Source organism: Balearica regulorum, chromosome 12 (assembly GCF_011004875.1).
Source record: "Balearica regulorum gibbericeps isolate bBalReg1 chromosome 12, bBalReg1.pri, whole genome shotgun sequence".
Classification (NCBI taxonomy): Eukaryota; Metazoa; Chordata; class Aves; order Gruiformes; family Gruidae; genus Balearica; species Balearica regulorum.
The window spans coordinates 4877544-4895481 of record NC_046195.1 but is presented as its reverse complement, the minus strand read 5'-3'; the positions used below and the strand labels follow the sequence as shown (position 1 = coordinate 4895481).

General features: G+C 39.0%; 1 protein-coding gene across 10 annotated transcripts in view; it reads left to right on the top strand.

The window, feature by feature from the left end:
- The window catches only part of TLN2 (talin 2), a 253175-nt gene that overhangs the window by 161102 nt on the left and 74135 nt on the right, over positions 1–17938 (top strand). For all 10 annotated transcript variants that reach the window (XM_075765049.1, XM_075765047.1, XM_075765051.1 and 7 more), the window contains 11 exons: positions 1470–1764; positions 4049–4215; positions 5340–5468; positions 7025–7138; positions 8356–8469; positions 9850–9984; positions 11035–11163; positions 11798–11900; positions 14331–14539; positions 15687–15806; positions 16926–17123. In XM_075765049.1, the coding sequence (XP_075621164.1) occupies positions 1470–1764; positions 4049–4215; positions 5340–5468; positions 7025–7138; positions 8356–8469; positions 9850–9984; positions 11035–11163; positions 11798–11900; positions 14331–14539; positions 15687–15806; positions 16926–17123 (1713 nt within the window). The remainder of the gene's footprint in view (positions 1–1469; positions 1765–4048; positions 4216–5339; positions 5469–7024; positions 7139–8355; positions 8470–9849; positions 9985–11034; positions 11164–11797; positions 11901–14330; positions 14540–15686; positions 15807–16925; positions 17124–17938) is intronic.

Genomic DNA, 17938 nt, shown 5'->3' with positions numbered 1-17938 from the left:
TATGTAATATCAAAGTTGTTGATTAATAAATTATCACCTATAACAGTGGCAATCAGGAGCCCAGAGGATGTGAGGTAATCTCCAGAGGACGTTCCACAAATAACAGAGCCCATCTGATTAATTACTAAAATTGATAAAAGAAAAAAAAAATTAGTTCAAGAAGCACAGCTTGCCTGGGGCACTATGTAAGTTTTCTAATAAAGCCTAGAATGAGGGTGGGTTCACCTCATAGAATCATAGAATGGTTTGGGTTGGAAGGGACCTTAAAGATCATCTAGTTCCAACTCCCCTGCCATGGGCAGGGACACCCTCCACTAGACCTCATCTAAAGCTAAATAATTAAAAGTTGGTATTCTTGCTGAAAATAAAATCAAGTTAGTGATCGTTGATTTAAAATATATTTGCACTAATTTACGGTAGCCCAGTTGTTTTAATAGATCCATTGCTTTTGGCCAAGTACTGATTTTTGGTCTAAGCAAATTACACAGGAGTTGAGATCAGACTTCAAATTCTGAAGTCTGCAATTGGAGCATTATGTCTTCTGCAGCCTTTTTTGATCTTAAAAATAAATAAAATAATTTTAAAAATTAAACAGTTTGCATTTCCTACTTGGATGCTGCCTTTGAAGTCTACAGTGTCATCTTTTGCAGGGAAACGGGTATTCAACTGTTGTGAAACATCCAGAAGGTTTATATTAAAATTAATAGCCAATATTAGGTATTAAATTTTCAACATTTTCCTACTTGATTTCTCTGGCTGCAAGGGCTTTTTGTAATTCATATCCATATGAATTTTCATTATTTGGACTTGATGTTCTTACTGCCTGTGAATTTCTTCAATATGGCATGAGACACGCAGTGGCATCCTGTTTTCCTCAGAAGATATGCACAGTTTTCCCATTGCTAAAAGCTGTCCAGATATGTCTGAACAAAATGGGGGAGGGTTGTTTCTAATTTATACATTACAGGGCTTATTACTTGTCTTGTGGCCTCAGAAGTAGAATGTTGTTTGGCTTGTGCCAAGCACTACTTTTATTTAAACAAACAAAAGGCTGATACAACAAGGCTTTATGAGACCAGTTCCAATTAAGATTTCATTTTATTTGGAATTCCAGGGTATAGAAGTCTGCCCAGTGGACAGAGTTACTCTGGAGGAGTTTGGTTTGTGCCTGCCCTCCAGAACAGTGTCTAGTGTTTTCTCAGTTCAGTAGCTGCTGAAGAAGCATGAAACGAGGTCGGGGCCTCCATTCTCAGAATCTAAATTGAGATTAAATCAATGATATGCAGAGCTCAGATTTCTAATCTAGATGTCTGAAGCCACCTATTTAAATACTCACTTTCAAGGTTTTCTGTCTAGGAAAACAGATAAATTGAAGATTAAAAACTAACGTAGTATGTGTTTCACTTGTTAGTAGTTAGGAAATTTGCAAATAAGCCTTTTCTGAATGCTTTGTGTCCTTTCCCATGCAGGTTGTGAGTCCCACCATCAGCTCTCCAGTGTGTCAGGAACAGCTGATTGAGGCAGGGAAACTGGTAGACCGGTCAGTGGAGAACTGTGTGAGGGCCTGCCAGGCTGCCACAGATGACACTGAGTTACTGAAGCAGGTCAGTGCAGCTGCCAGCATTGTCAGCCAAGCCCTGAATGACCTCTTGCAGCATGTCCGCCAGTTTGCAAGCAGGGGAGAGCCCATCGGACGCTATGATCAGGCTACAGATACCATCATGTGTGTCACAGAGAGTATTTTCAGTTCAATGGGAGATGCTGGTAAGTTTCTCTAAGGGACAGTAGCTTTCCATGTTTCAGAGATGTGCACATTTCAAATAATGCAAGTAAAAAACCCCTTCTCTTACGTGTGCTGTGCTTCTAGGCTAGTGCTGTCATGATGGGTAGTCATTCAACCCATAATACTAAATCGGCAAAATGCACATAGCTGCATGCTAGATAGAATGAATGTTCTGTGACAACACTCAGTATCATGTGAAAAGATCACTGTAGTATTTTTGTCTGTTTTCCACCACTGCTTCACTTCACAGAATTGCATAACAATTTCTCATCTCCAAATATGAAGTCAGGTACCTGGGTGAATACGTTCCAGTGATTGATTTTATTATGTGTAGATTCTGTTGTAGATTTTGAAAATTAGCTCTCCTTTTTTCTGTGGTGTTTCTAAAATGTACAGCTTCCAGAACCAACCAAAACTTGAGATGCCTTACATTTAGCCGATCCAATATGCATTTTTAGTAAAGAAGCAGTAAATTACTTAAAATAGTGAAATTTCAATAGTTAAAAATGTTATGAAGTAGCAACAGCATGTAGGGGCAGTATCAACTTGAAATCAAGACAATTAATAGAAAGTTTAAAATGGGATCAGTTTTAAAAAGCAGTTATGGTGAAGAGTATGGTTTGGGTCTTTTCTTTCATGTTGTATGAAGACAAGGCCAGGAGACAAAATATTTCAGTCATAGTTGTATTTACATTACAGTTGATATAACAAGCTAATCTTTTATTGTAGAGTCATCTTAGTTGTTGTGTTTGAGGTAGAAATTTCAGATGATTCTTTTTTTAAGGAACTGTCATTTCAGCCGTGCAGCACTCTTCTAGAGGAACACGTGCAAGGAAGTAATGAGTGAAATTCTAAGTGTATTTTGACCCTAGAATCTTCTTTATGAGACAGCCGAGTGATTAAAATTTTTAAAAGATGCGCAGGAATGGTTGCTAAACCAATTTAATCTTCGCATTGAAAGCTGTGGAAAAACTTTTTCCATGCTCTGTAGCTATCCTAAGGAATTTAATTAGTGTAGATGTGCACAGAAAAGCATGTCAAGTTTTATGTTTAGCTGTCACTCATGATTCAGCTTCTGTACAGAAGGATGCAGTAAAAGAGGTGGCCATTTATTTTCTGTTCACAGTCAAAGATCTTGTTGTGCAATACTTAGGTTTTTTGTAGAAGGCATTCAGATTCCAGTCTGTGTTTCCAACTTATTGAACTCCTGTGGCTGCAATTTTAACAGCAAAGACTTGCTGGCTTGTGACTACTGTATTACTGCCCAATCAGGTTATTCTTTCTGTTCTACTTATTGGCTTAGTACTGTAGGAAAGGGCATTTAAAGGGATTTTTTTCCAAGTGGAATATTTGGACTGGGAGCTGAGTTAGCCATTATTGGTAAAAAATTTAATTGCAAAATTGCATACTGGGAAATAGTTGGTAATAGCTAGAACACTTTTTTTTTTTTCTGTGCTTGACCAGAGGAGCCTGGTAGGAAGCCACTTAATTCTGAAGCCCACAAATCACCTTTGTGTTTGAGAAAAATGCTGCTTTGGTTTTCTTTCCCATGATTTTTTAGAGCATTTGAAAAGAATGAAGCCTTAGACCCAAATAAGTCTTACTTGATTTGATAACCTACAGAAAGCCAAAGGCTTTATGGGTTCAAGTCTATTATGAACCAGATGAATTTGCTCTAGATAGGGTATGTAACCACTTCAGAAGCATTACTGTTTCATCTCTGTGCTTCACCATGACTAGAACATGACTCAAGTATCTTAAATACACACCTTATTTTTGGACAAAACAACCTCATTGGTGCTGAGTCTCTTTCGACAGAGTTCTTCATTTAGTTTTAGACGATAATTCTCCAAAAGAACTTTCTCAAAAGAAGACTAAGTGAAATATGGGTAAGTTTTAATCAAGGAGTGAAGTCTTGGCTGTAATTTGAAAGCAGAATTATTAGTCTTCACTGGCCCAGGAGTTGGCTTGAATTGTATATTCAAAATTACACTAAAGTATTGATTTTTTGTTTTGTTTTTTGTCTTGCTATCTAGAATGCAAATAACTGTTTTTTCTTAATCTCTAGTGTAGCCATTTCGTTCATTTATGTTGCAATCCAAGATTTTGTTTATGAAGCTTCTAAGTTATGAGCTATTTATGTATTGTGTTCAAGTCAAAAGAATATTTCAGCAAATGTAACTTTATTTTCATCTTGAGATGACTTTTGAAACCAAAACTGAAATGCAGAAAGAAGGAAAGTAAAAACAGAATTGTACACCACAGGTGAAATGGTACGGCAGGCCAGAGTGCTGGCTCAAGCAACTTCTGATCTTGTCAATGCCATGAGGTCAGATGCTGAAGCAGAAATCGACATGGACAACTCTAAGAAGCTTCTGGCTGCTGCAAAGCTCCTGGCAGATTCTACAGCCCGCATGGTTGAAGCTGCAAAGGTACCAGGAAAATGAACTAACTTAAAATTGAACTAGCTTAAAATTGTATGGTTATACATAAAGAAGAGATGGTATGTGGGATATTGTAGATAGGGATAGTAGACATGTTTTTTCTTATCCTGCAAATGTTCTGCATTAAATGACTTATGCTAGGTACATTCAGAAGAAACAATTTATTAGTTACCTGGGGTTTTTTTATTTTGTTTTTAAAAACTCTTCTTGCACTGTTTTGCTTGCCTGTGTACAGGGCAGTCACGACTCAAGCCATCTAGGGCAGTTACCACCAGCCGCAACCACTGTGGTGCGAGATCTTGTACCAGTCTACCAATACAAATGGAACAACAAACCCACAGCAACCTTTTACAAATATCTCTTAGAAAAATTGTTAACAAAGCAGCTCTGCCTCTGTCTTAGGAACAGTTTCCTCCACCTGAGCAATCTTGCCTGTGTTGTTGCCCACTCCCTGCTCTCACAAAAGAGGCAAATGCCTAACCTTTTCTTTCCTTTCTGTACTAGAAACCTATTTAAATCCACTAGAGAGGAATATGTTCTTTGAATTGTTTCCCAGATCCTGCACTTAAATGATGTTTACAAATCAGGACCAGCCATTCTGCTAGGGCTCTAGAAGGTCCATATGCCTAGCTGCAGAGCATATCCTTGACTTTCTAGTACTTTCCCAGACTTCAAATGGAGAAAACCTACTGGGTTAAATCTCAGGCTTTGGATTGCAGTTACTGAAAGGCATATTGAATTGGGAATCTTAAAAACTGTTTTTTTCAAAACCTACATTAATCTAAAGATGTTACTACAGATCATAGTGGAAGCAGTTTACAAAGGCTTTTTTCCCAAGCACCTAAAGTAGTATCTGAAGCAAATATTCAACTCCTTCCTCAAAGTATCTCATGTATTCAGTAGCAGCCTTGCACTAGCAATAAATTTTCCACTTCAAAATCTTATAACATTTTAATGTTGTTCTAAATTTTGTTAAGATAATATAAGGAAAGTAAAGGCTGATGTAGCAGATGCTATCTGGAGCAAAAGCCTTGATATTCATCTATGTTTTCTCCAGGAACTTTTACTGAAGCTCTGTTCCTCCCCCACCCCCACTCTGAAATTTTGTGCAGGGAGCTGCAGCCAATCCTGAAAATGAGGATCAACAGCAGCGTCTGAGAGAAGCAGCAGAGGGACTGCGTGTTGCTACAAATGCTGCTGCACAGAATGCCATCAAGAAGAAAATTGTCAACAGATTAGAGGTTGAAAACTATATGTTGTTGAATTTTCAGTTTACTCCATTTTAATACTTAGCATCTGTAGATTATTTCAAGCAAGTAGAAATGCATGTGTTTCAGGAAAAGTGCTAAACATAGAATGATAGCACTGTAAGCTCAGTTCCAGAGTACAAGGCTTAGTATTAGAGATGCTAGTATATGATACCATAGTCCTCAGAAAATTGAGCAACTTGGATCACTGATGTAGTAATGTAAGAAATTGACTCAGAAGGCATTTGCTGGTTGCTTAGAAATAAAATTAGAACAGCTGAGGTTTCAAACAGCTGAGCTGAAACTACTTCAGTAGTGTTTTAATTTATCTGTATGATCTCTCATTTACACACAATATCTTTTGGTGCTTTTACTAGTACATCTGCCAGAGTTTCATGTAAACTTCCGTACACAGGTATGTTGAATTGCACCATAGCCAATTAAACTGGTAAGTTATTCAGAGAATCAAAGAAGCAGAAACAAAAGTGAAAAGTTACACCATATCTGGTAGCACAGCCAAAGGGGAGAAAGGCAATCTACTGTGCACGAAGGATAAAATATGTCTGAAGTTTGTATTGTAGGCAAGATGTGATCTTCCCATTCTCAGCTAAAATGTAGAAAAGACAGATTAAAAAAAAGCCTTTTGTCATTCCTAGTTTCCAGCTGTGGTTTTACAGTAGCCTGATTCAAGTGCAATGAGATTAGACAAACCAGGAGGATCTAAGTAGGTAGCGGTGTTCCAGAAATGCATTTAAATTACTGTATCTGTCTAGAATCAAAAATCAGGAGTATTTCAGGAAATAAAGGCTGATGTCTCAGTTTCCTAACTGCATGCAAGAAAGCTTTATAGAAAGGACTTTTTTGTTTTGCTGTTATAATATATACTGCCTTACAAAGGAGTGAAATGTGTAATGATAAGAATGAACTTCATGCTTGGTTTTATTTAGTGGGCCAGTTAAAGAAAAGTACTGTACAGCATGTTGGAATGTCTTGGATAAATTGAATTTTTAATTTTATAATAGGGAGAGCTTGATAATAAGACTCCTAGACATTTGAAGAAGGCCGCCTCAGTGTTTTTAGACTCAGTAATACCAGTATTTGGTACCTCTGCATCATTGTAGTATCTTTTGCTTTTGCATAGAGCAATCACAGTAGTCTTTGGTGACAGGTGTTAATATAGCAGTGTGAAGCACTGTATGTACTTTGCCTGTTTCCGCTGACCTTCTTTGTACGGAGCTAATTGATTAGACCATTTCCGGCCTGACTTCTTTTGGTCATATTGCAACCTAAGCTATGCAAGAGTAAGAGCTTAGAATCCTCCTAGTTCCACCTTTTTCTTTATTGGCAAGTTAGTGATGGATAACAGTGTTCAGCTCATTTTCATCTTCAGAGAAGAGCAATCCTGGGTTTGCTTAGGGCAAATCAAATTAAGGGATAAAATGTATTAATCTGTCAAATTTGGTACTGTCAAAGTTACCTATAATATGTATTTCATCCTCTGAATTACTCAGAGTTTTATCACTGATTTAACTGTTTCTTTTTCTCCAAAGATTGCAGCTAAACAAGCTGCAGCTGCTGCTACTCAGACTATTGCAGCTTCTCAGAATGCAGCTGTTTCAAATAAGAACACAGCAGCCCACCAGCAACTTGTGCAGAGCTGTAAGGTAAACATCACAACCCATTGACAAATAACTCTTGAACTCTTGTGTTATGGGGTACTGAAGATTACCTTCTGTAATAATACTGTTGCAACCTCAAAAGGGTATTTAAAACAAACACACAAAACAAAAACAACCAAACAACCAAAACCAGGATCACACACAGTCATCTGTATGAATTCTGGAGAACCCTCATTTATTGTGTTATCCATAGTTTCCATGTGTAGTGCGTGGAGAGCTTCAAAAAGCTGAACTACTTGACTGTTACAAATACCCCTGCAAACACCTTACTAGAAAGGATTGACAGGTTTTTATATATATCGGCATGTATTTGTTGAGTAACAACCAAATCACCTGAAGCAAGTGCTTTTTCAGTGGTGCCTAGCAACAGGGCAAGGGGCAACAGGCACAAACTGGAACACGGGAAATTCCATCTTAACATGAGGAAAAACTTCTTTACTCTGAGGGTGACAGAGCACTGGAACAGGCTGCCCAGAGAGGTTACGGAGTCTCCTTCTCTGGAGATGTTCAGAACTCACCAGGACGCAATCCTGTGCAGCATGCTCTAGGTGATCATCTTTTTAGCAGGGGGGTTGGACTAGATGATCTCCAGAGGTCCCTTCCGACCCCTACTGTTCTGTGATTCTTTTGTAGGCAGCTGCCATTTCAATATGAATTTTAAAAAAGTTTTATTGTGAAATAGATGGACGAGGACCATGAATCTGGGCAGTCCAGGAGCAATACACACTTTAGAATGCTCCAGCCATACTGTAGATGTTGTATTGTTAGAAGTCAAGGAAAAGTAGACTGAGGTACTTGTTTGTAAAAGACAATGTGTTTCTGAAAGCAAGGCATTCTCTTGAAAAATCTGTCACCTCCCCTACTAGCATTTGAACATGCAAAGGAGGTAATTCAAAATACTTTGTGTACTTAATTTTGCAGAAGAGTCTTAGATTATCTTGTACGGTCTTTAAACTAATGAGTAGCTTGAATAAAGATTTTTTTTTTTTTTTTAAGTAAAAGAAGAATGTCTTTGAAAAATCGTATTGTGTATTAATTCAGTTCCATGGAATCCTAAACAAATTCTGTGAAGGCACGAGAGTATTGTACCTGTGAATATTACAGTTGTCTTTAAGGGGAGTGGGGAGAGGGTTTGCTTTAGTGTCAGAGGGTTTGGAGTTTTTATTTATGTGCTAAAAGCATCTTCCTTTTGTTTATTATAGAATGTTGCAGACCACATTCCTCAGTTGGTGCAGGGTGTAAGAGGAAGTCAAGCTCAGGCAGAAGACCTCAGTGCCCAGCTTGCTCTAATAAATTCAAGCCAGAACTTCCTTCAGGTGAAGTGAATCAATCACTGCAGTAGATTCCATCAGAGCAAAAAGTATTTTTTAGTGCTGTATGTTTTTAATTGTGATAAATAAGCCGTAAACTGTGAAGAACCATGTAAAGAAGTTCATCACTGACTGTAAGCCATCGCTGAGGAGAATTTGGTTTTTCAGATGAGATGGCTGAAGTACGTTCAGTTGTGGAGAGTGAAAACTGCCAAAATTGAGGGTGAAAGTAACAAAAAACCTGAAATGTATGGAGAAGAAACATTCATAGCTATAGCACTTGCCTTCTGGGAGAGAGTTTAAAGAACAAGATGGAGAGAATTCGGCATCTTTCTATGCAGAGGTCTGAATATGTGAGATGCTGTTGTAACTTTTCTTAGTGAAGGTAAAGTTAGTGTTGCAGCAACAAGCTCCAGAATTCTTCACAAAAAAAAGGGAATATTACCATGGTTTTTCAGATACTAGCCCGCACACATAATAAATCCTGATTGAAGTTTTGAACAAAACACAAAATTTGACTGTGTGCTTCTTCCATAATATCTTTTAAAAAATAGGCAAAATATTGAGCATCAATAGCAAACTATTTGGTTTATTGTTGACATTACAAGAAACAAACAAAAGAAACCAATGCTCCCTGTAATGATATGGTCATTACTTGGCACCAGTTAGTCCTGCCTGAAATGTGGAATGGAAATGAACTCTTTCATTGGTTGCTGTTAGCAGGTTCTTCATGGTCCCATGTAGGCAGAGGTATTGTGAACAGTGCTCTCACTCTGAGTGTTTTGCTCTATGAGTCCGTCTGGAGTCATTAAAGTGATTAATCTCCCCTTTGGCTGTATATGTGTACCATGGTGATGGTGAGCATTGGCAAAATACTTTGATTGTATTAGCGGCAAACCCTGTGAGGAGTCATTGATTGAATATTTTTTTGAGTTTTCAATTTATAGAATTTTGGCAGAGTTTAATATTTAGAAACATTGAGACAAATTTGCCATCTGTGCCACCTGACCTGCTCGTACCCCACAGATGCTGAATGGCAAAACTGCACATTTAAATATTTTTCAGTAGTCTACATGAGTACTCAAAGGCCTGAGGCAGACATTGGTACCAATGAAGTAGTCATTGTACTAGTAAAGCACAAATGAGTCCTGCTGCGGAGGACACGGCGATGTGGAATTATGACAGGATGCAGCATATGAATAAAATGCTTGGATCTAAAGGTGCGTGGTTAAGGAGCAGGGAAATGTATGAAATAGTCATTACAGGAAATCCAGAAACCTCATGAGTGTGTGAATGTAGGAAGCAGTTTGTTTATTGAATCCTAAGCCGCCTTTAAAGAAAATGAGCTGGTAAAACTAGTCATGTTCACTGCTTTTCTTTGAACAGCCTGGAAGTAAAATGGTGGCATCCGCTAAAGCTGCAGTCCCCACTGTGACTGATCAAGCAGCAGCAATGCAGCTAAGTCAGTGTGCAAAGAATCTTGCTACCAGCTTAGCTGAGCTACGAACTGCCTCGCAGAAGGTAGGTAAATACTAGTTTTATTCAGCTGAAGCAAGATGGCTTGGATGGTGGTCACAGGCTCACTCCTGCTTGGTGCACTGTGTCTCCCCCAAGGGAACGGCTCATGCTCAGGCAATGTTCACTTCGCAGCGTTGCTTTTTGTACACATTTTGTTCAGACTTCCAGGTGGCTTCAGTGTCAGAAAGGGGAGGGAGAAGTGGCAAGAGAACCAAAAAGCTCATGCTACCCTTTCCATACCAGAAAGACAGGAGGAGGGTATACCTAGAGCAGCACATCAAAGTTCTGAGCTACTGTTACATTTGAAGGGGAGCGGGTGAAGGGGAGCATATCTCATGCACCTGCCAGACTGGGGAGAACCCAGATATGTCACTGCTCTGGTCAATGTTGTGATTGTGAACTGGAGCTATCATCTCTAAAATTCAGGGACATAGGCTATCTGTGTTTCATGCACAGATTTATAAACTATGTATAGGTTGGTTTGGTTTGGGGGGGGGGGGGGGTGTTTGGTTTTTTGTGGGTTTTTTGGTTGGTTGGTTTTTTGGTTGGGGTTTTTTTTTTTTTAAATCAATGGAAAGTCCATGGGTTTTTTTGTGTGCACTGAGGCCCAAAATCAGGACTGTAGCATATAGGTAGCTACAACTGAGCTAACATTAAAATTTTCAGCTCTGGTACTGATAATTGTGGGCTGCCACATCAGAGTTCAGTGTGACTTTAGTCATGATGCATAGTTAGGCTATTTGTCAAAGGTGAAGTCCAGACTGCAGCAGTTATTTTCTCAGTACCTGGACTGCCTAGCGTGAAGGAATGTGTACACAAGTTAAGTACATCTCATTCCCCTGGTGGCCCTTAACAGTGTGTTATTCTATTCACAAACTAAGAATATTGTGCAGGAGTTTGGAATCCATGGTGTGTATCACTTAAAGTGCCCACAATGGCCTCTAAAGTCATGAGAGCAAGAATTTGGGAGGGGGTGATTATATCTGAAGCATTTGCTATTTCCAGTAGTGGCTTACAGCTGCTAAGAGTGATATTGATCTGATTTCTGAATAGGCTCATGAAGCATGTGGCCCAATGGAAATCGATTCTGCTTTGAATACAGTCCAGACGCTCAAAAATGAACTGCAAGATGCGAAGATGGCAGCTGTGGATGGACAGTTAAAACCTCTCCCAGGAGAAACTGTAATTGAGGAAGGATGTTCTTCATTTAAAAACAAACAAAGTTAGCTGTTAAAAAATTTTAAGTATTAGAGGCAAAACAAGTCAGGAGGCTTTGGATAATGATGACACTGACAGGATTTTGCATTAATTCTCTTAAAAAGAGTAAATATTCCTACCACACCAGAAGCATGTTCTGTAGCAGAATTACTCATAGGACTGTAGGGCCTTTTTCTCTATTGCACAAATTACAGATTAGTAGCAGCGATGTTTCAGTCTTTTCTTGTCAAAAAGAATTTATTTTCAATAGTAACAAAGATAAGAACTCAATAGTTAGTTCTAAGACTGCCAAATAAAACTTTTCACTCTCTAAGCCTACCAGGACTGGCAAAACCTTTCATCTCCTCAGATGAAGGTATTGATTTCCATTGTTAATTATAAAATAGTTTTGCTGTTCGTATTACCTAATATGTTAATTTATTTCACCCTGGACAGAGAAAACAAGCTAGTCAGGTTTCAGAGAAACTCTGTATGTGTTTGGTAGCTGAGGTAAAAGCTTGATTTTTGTGAAACGAGGATTTTTTTTAGTACTATTTCAAAACAAATGTGTTTTAGTTGAGCTTAAACAAAGAATGCTGTCCTTTGCAATTTTTCACAGCTTGAGAAATGCGCTCAGGACCTGGGAAGTACATCCAAAGCAGTCGGTTCATCAATGGCCCAGTTGTTAACTTGTGCTGCTCAAGGGAACGAGCACTACACAGGTAGTTTTATTCATAAAGTCTCTGCAAAACCTCTGCTTTCCATAAAATACTTGATAGAAGGTTTCTTTTCACAAACTACTTAAATCAAGGAATTACTACCTTTTTTTTTTATGCTGATAGTGAATTGTGGCAATTTACTAGGAATTGCTAGTGTGAATAATGTGCTTCATAAAAGAATACCGTTGCAATCTGCTGTGTGTCTGTATATAATCAGAATAGAGACATCTGTTGTTTTTGTAAATATATGCCACTGATGCTCTGTGAAGGACAGAACTAAAAGATAATGCAATTAAAAGCTCAGTGCCACTGGAAATGTTGCTATGTCCTTTCAGAAGGTTAAAAGGGTCTTTGGATATTCTTTGAAGCACAGGATGCAAACATACTCGGGATAGTTTGGTGACGTTTAAAACTGCATCTCTTACTGTATGTTACCAGTTTACACGTATAATGCAGCTAGTGTTTCTGACTTGTTGATCATATTTGTATAGGTTGAGTTAAAGCTAACAGGGAATGTAGGCACACAGATTCTGCAATTTGTTTTTGAGCCTATACTTTTAGAAACCAAACCCACCTTAATAAAGAAAATGCTCTTTGCAGGGGGGAAAAAGGTTTGCTCTTAAATGGTAAAATGTTCTGTCTCCTTACTTCGGTAAGAAATGAAAGCTGTTGATGCAAATGCTACTGTAGGATTTTTTTTTAAGTATTACTGAAGAAATGCATTATGGCAGTTACTGCTTCGTTGGATATAATCAGGGCTATGTAACCTACAGCTGCTTTCATTTGAAGCAGATGTAATTGCATTAACATGGCTTATGTTTCTATCACGTAGTTATTCAAAAGTTGGCACTGGGTATTTGGCAAGGGAATACAGGTATTTGTGGCTGATATAAAATAATTGACTCTAGTAGCTCTCTTAACATCAAGCTACGAGAGCTGTTTGGTTGGGAAGTCCTACAAAGCAATGAGTTCCTTTTCAATGCTCGTATAACTATTTTATATCTCATACTGTCTTGGTATGAAAAAACTGTTGTGTGCTCAAGCAAGCACAAGTTTTCAGGTATTATGACATTCTGCTGTTGTGCAGTGATAAAAATTCTTTACAGCTTATATTCACTATTTAATAATTCCCTCTTGTCTGCAACTGTCACAGTTTCTTTTCACTTCGTACTGAAAGTCATTGTAGAGGATGAAAGCAACACCAAACCAAAAGGAAACAATCAGACCTTTTTATTTTGTGGAGCTGTGATAAATTCAGTCAAACTTAAAAGATGCTTACTGGTACTCTAAATAAAGGAAACAAAAATGTGTGGGTATTTTTCCTGAAATATTCTTTAAATTAAGAATGTAGAAAGCTCTTTGTGGTTTGTCAGATAGAAATGTTGTAACTGCAACATAGGCAGTACTATTTCTCTGCCTAGCTTGGCTTTACTTTGATATATATACTATGACTTGCTTTTCATTGTCTTCTAAAGTTTCTGCATTTAAAAAGGCCTTGCACTTGGCCTTGTTGAACTTCATGAGGCTCACACAGGCCCACCTCTCAAGCCTGTCAAGGTCCCTCTGGATGTCATCGCTTCCCTCCAGCGTGTCAACCACCCCACACAGTTTGGTGTCGTTGGCAAACTTGCTGAGGGTGTGCAGATCCCACTGTCCGTGTCGCTCCAAAGATGTTAAACGGTGCTGGTCCCAGTACTGACCCCTGAGGAATGCCAATTGTCACTGGTCCCCGTGGTTTCCATATTGGTTTTCATTAAGGGACAAAACAAATTTCAAAAATAGAAGAATGAGACTATTATACAGCCACATGCCTTAGCACTAGAGCTCATGAGCATCCTATAATGTTGGTCAGACAGACCACAGAAACTAATTTCATGATATCCTCTCTGTGACTTCAGTTACTTTCACGTGCTTATGCTCTCAGTGATGTTAGCTTCAATCAAGTTGTATCACTCCTAATGATCTGTCAATTTTTTTAATTGCTTGATCTTAAGCTATTGCTGTGTATATTGTCTAAAAAAATCCAAAGCTGCATTTTTCAGAAGCAGCAGAGATGCTGTGGCTCTGAAGTCATGTACACCGTTCTTGCAGAGAGTTGCTTCCACCCATGGCTTGGAGTATGAGTTTTTCCTCATTTCCAGGTTCTGAATTTTCTTCTTTTTCAGTGCTTCACTAAGATGTAGTCACTGATGTAGAGCTGTGCCCAGAATGTGGTCTTTAGGGTGTAATATTTACTTTATGGCTTTGCTACAGGCGTTTCTCTAGGCAAATGATGCTGTGTATTTCAAATGCGTCCATGTTTGCAGATTTTCTTTTAAACTGCATTTGCAGTGTTGTTTTGTAATGGGTCATTACCTGTGAATTCATCTGTCATAAAATACGAAGATTGTCTTCAAGGGTGCTAACAGAATCATTGATGAAATCTGAACACAGGAGTTGCTGCCAGAGAAACTGCTCAGGCTTTGAAGACTTTGGGTCAGGCAGCACGAGGGGTTGCAGCATCTACTACTGACCCTGTGGCAGCACATGCAATGTTGGATTCAGCAAGGGATGTCATGGAAGGCTCTGCTATGCTTATTCAGGAGGCGAAGCAGGCCCTGGCTGCACCAGGGGATGCAGATAGTCAGCAGAGATTAGCCCAGGTAAGTTGTGACTTCAGCAGCTACATGCAGCTTACCGGTTTCTGAAGGGGGCCTACAGGAAAGATGGTGAGGGACTGTTTATCAGTGAGTGTAGTGACAGGACAAGGGGTAATGGGTTCAAGCTGAAGGAGGGTCGGTTTAGATTAGATGTTAGAAAGAAATTCTTTACTGTTCGAGTGGTGAGGCACTGGAACAGGTTGCCTGGCGAGGTTGTGGAGGCCCCATCCCTGGAAGTGTTCAAGGCCAGGTTGGATGGGGCTGTGGGCAACCTGGTGTAGTGGAGGGTGTCCCTGCCCGCAGCAGGGGGGTTGGAACTAGATGATCTTTGAGGTCCCTTCCAACCCAAACCAGTCTATGATTCTATGGTTCTATGAATTATCAAACACCCAGTGAAATTACTTGGAACACAGCATTAAATGAGAGAGAACAACAGAAAATAAGGCTGCAAGGAATATCAGCTTTCTATTCCTTCCAGCAAGTTTCAGATAGTAACATCATGTTTATGTGAAACAATGCAGATGGTGTGAAGCATGTCATCTTTTAGAAAAATAAACTCATACAAAGATGCAGTTAAGTGCTTTTACCCACAACATATTTGAGTAGGCTGCCTGACTGCAAAAATGAAACAAGTGTTAAAGTGATCATTATCAAATGAAGGATCCGTATTCATCTTATATTCAAAAAGTGAATGCACATCTTCTACACGGGTGGCCACTGCTTTTGAAGAATTTAAGGAGTAACAGGTTCTTTTGTAATGATTTGAAAAGTTGTATAATTGGTCTGTTTTAAGCAATGTCTTATCGAGGAGACATTTGTTTTAATCAGGACTTTGTCAGAAAAAGGTAGCATGCAAAAGATTTCTGTGATTATATATGGTAAACTTCAGGGGCATTATCTTCAGTGCTGCAGCCTTTATCCCAGGTGCCAGGAGCAGTTGTGGAGCTGCCCTGCCAATGCTCTCCTATCAAATGGGTGAGTGTAAATAATGACTACTGCTAGACTACAGGTGAGCAGACCAAGAAAGTTGCAAGCCTCAAAAATGGTCTCCTTAGAATGTAGGAATTGCTGGCTGTAGAATGTGCCTTTTATTAGATAAAAGATCACTTAAGCCTTTTTTGGTGTGGATGTGTTTACTTCTGTGTCGCAGGTGGCAAAAGCAGTGTCTCACTCCTTGAATAACTGTGTGAATTGTCTGCCTGGACAAAAGGATGTGGATGTGGCCTTGAAGAGTATTGGGGAATCTAGCAAGAAGCTCCTTGTTGATTCGGTGAGATGTCTTGTCTTCGGTGAGATGTCATAGAAATAAATTTCAGATCTGGGTTCCCCATGTGTCAAATTATTATTAGTAAATGCACCCTAAGTATACCTGATAAAAGTTTTGTTTAAGTTATGTAAATTTAAGTAGCTGCTACTTTGGCTGAAATGCTGTTGCTCTAGTTTATGGGAAAGGTGAAATGTGTCTGTGGCTTTTGAAGGCAATATTGAAGTTGCTGTCATAGATCACCATTATAGTTTGGTTTTTTTGAAAATGCCAACTGTGACTTAACATTTTGAAGAATATGAAAACTAGGAAATTATAATCCATCTCCCACCTAAAAGGTATCAGTTCTGTTTGAAGGAGTACTGTGATATGTCAATGTTTGGTGCATCTATGGTTTTGTGGAAGGAGAAGAATTGTTATATTTCTGTTTAACTGTATCCATGTAAAAAAAAAAAAACCACCAACAAAACAACAACAACAAAAAAACCAAAAAAAAACCAAAAAAAACCAAAAAAAAAAAAAACAACTGAGCCCCACACAAAAAAACCCTAAAAACTGTGGTGCACTGGTAAGTTGCTGGAAGGTTATATGATTTGAACAACTTCTTTCTGCACCTACCAGTGATCCTGCTACCCTGTGAATGAAGGAGAAAATGTATTTTGATATGTTTGTGCCATGCCTTTTGATAAAACCAGGTCAGGAGTTTAGTGTCATTGTGAAGAGCTGCCAATACTTGTGTGATGTTCTGGGAAGCTTGTTTGTGGAAGTGAATGATGACTTGCAGACGAAAATTCTCCAACTTTTGCCACTCAGTTCATCACTTCAAATTTCATAGTTGAACCATAAAATATCATCATCTCTGTCACTTGAAAGGCTTACATACTCATCTGTCCCTTGAAAGAAACTGCAGCACTAAGGTCATTGTATAGATTTCTGATTGATATCTCTCCCATAGCTGGACTATTCTGCATTCAGAATCTGAATTGCTAGCCAGTCCAGTTGCAGTACTCTGTTCTAGATTGTATGTGAAGCTCACTACTGTTCTTGAATTGTGTTGAACTTAGCAATTGTGAAGGGCTGGTGTGACGTGACAGACAATAAAATATGGCACTTGGTCTCTCACAGCTGCCTCCAAGTTCTAAGTCGTTTCAAGAAGCTCAGAGTGAACTGAACCAGGCAGCAGCAGACCTGAATCAGTCAGCAGGAGAAGTCGTCCATGCTACACGGGGCCAAAGTGGGGAATTGGCTGCAGCCTCTGGAAAATTCAGTGATGATTTTGATGAATTTCTTGATGCTGGTATTGAAATGGCTGGCCAAGCACAAGTAAGTTTTTTTTATCTTGTAAATTTGGAGCAAGGATTTTCTTGGGCATAGATTCTTGCAGTGCAGTATCTTGGTTATCAAGTAGTACAGTACTATGTGCTAGTGTGAGCCTATCCAAATATGACAGGTGATGTTCGCTATGAAGCAGTCATCTGTAACTGGTTATCTGGTGGGAAGTCAACCCATCATTTTTGATTTATGTAGGATATTGGTATTTGTTCCTGTGCCCAGTCAGAAATACGACTTTGTACTCCCCTGTCCAGTTTGGGCTGTTAACTAATTTGAGCTGTATATCTGAAAGTACAAAGGTGTGCTGAACCTGTCAAAGCTTATGGAAAGGGTTGCTTCAGTTTTGGTAGAACTACCATGGAGCATAATTTATGTGAACACTGTTCAAAATTTAGCACCTTTCTTTGCTGATTTTCAAATGCTTTAAGTAGAGGGAGGAAAAGATGCATTTCAAATCCAGAGTTGATATTACTCTATGGTGGGTGCTGCTGTGGACCTGCTACAGAGTGGAGCAAGCATTTGAACAGGGCTGGCTAAAATGCCATGGATCTGACAGCAAGCACTTGGACTTCTGTTTAGTGTTGTAAAATCTGGCAGAGTTCTAACTCAGTAACAATCAGGAATGTTGTCACGTATTACCTAGCTTATTCCTAGAAGTCTAGGTAGTCATTTGAAGATATCTCCTCCATTTTATCTTAGTGGGTTTAGGTGTACTGAATGACTCTAATTGGTCATTTGGAGAGGATTTAGCATAGCAAATGTCAGCATATAAAAAAGGTCATGTACTAGGAGAGCTAGGACAACTT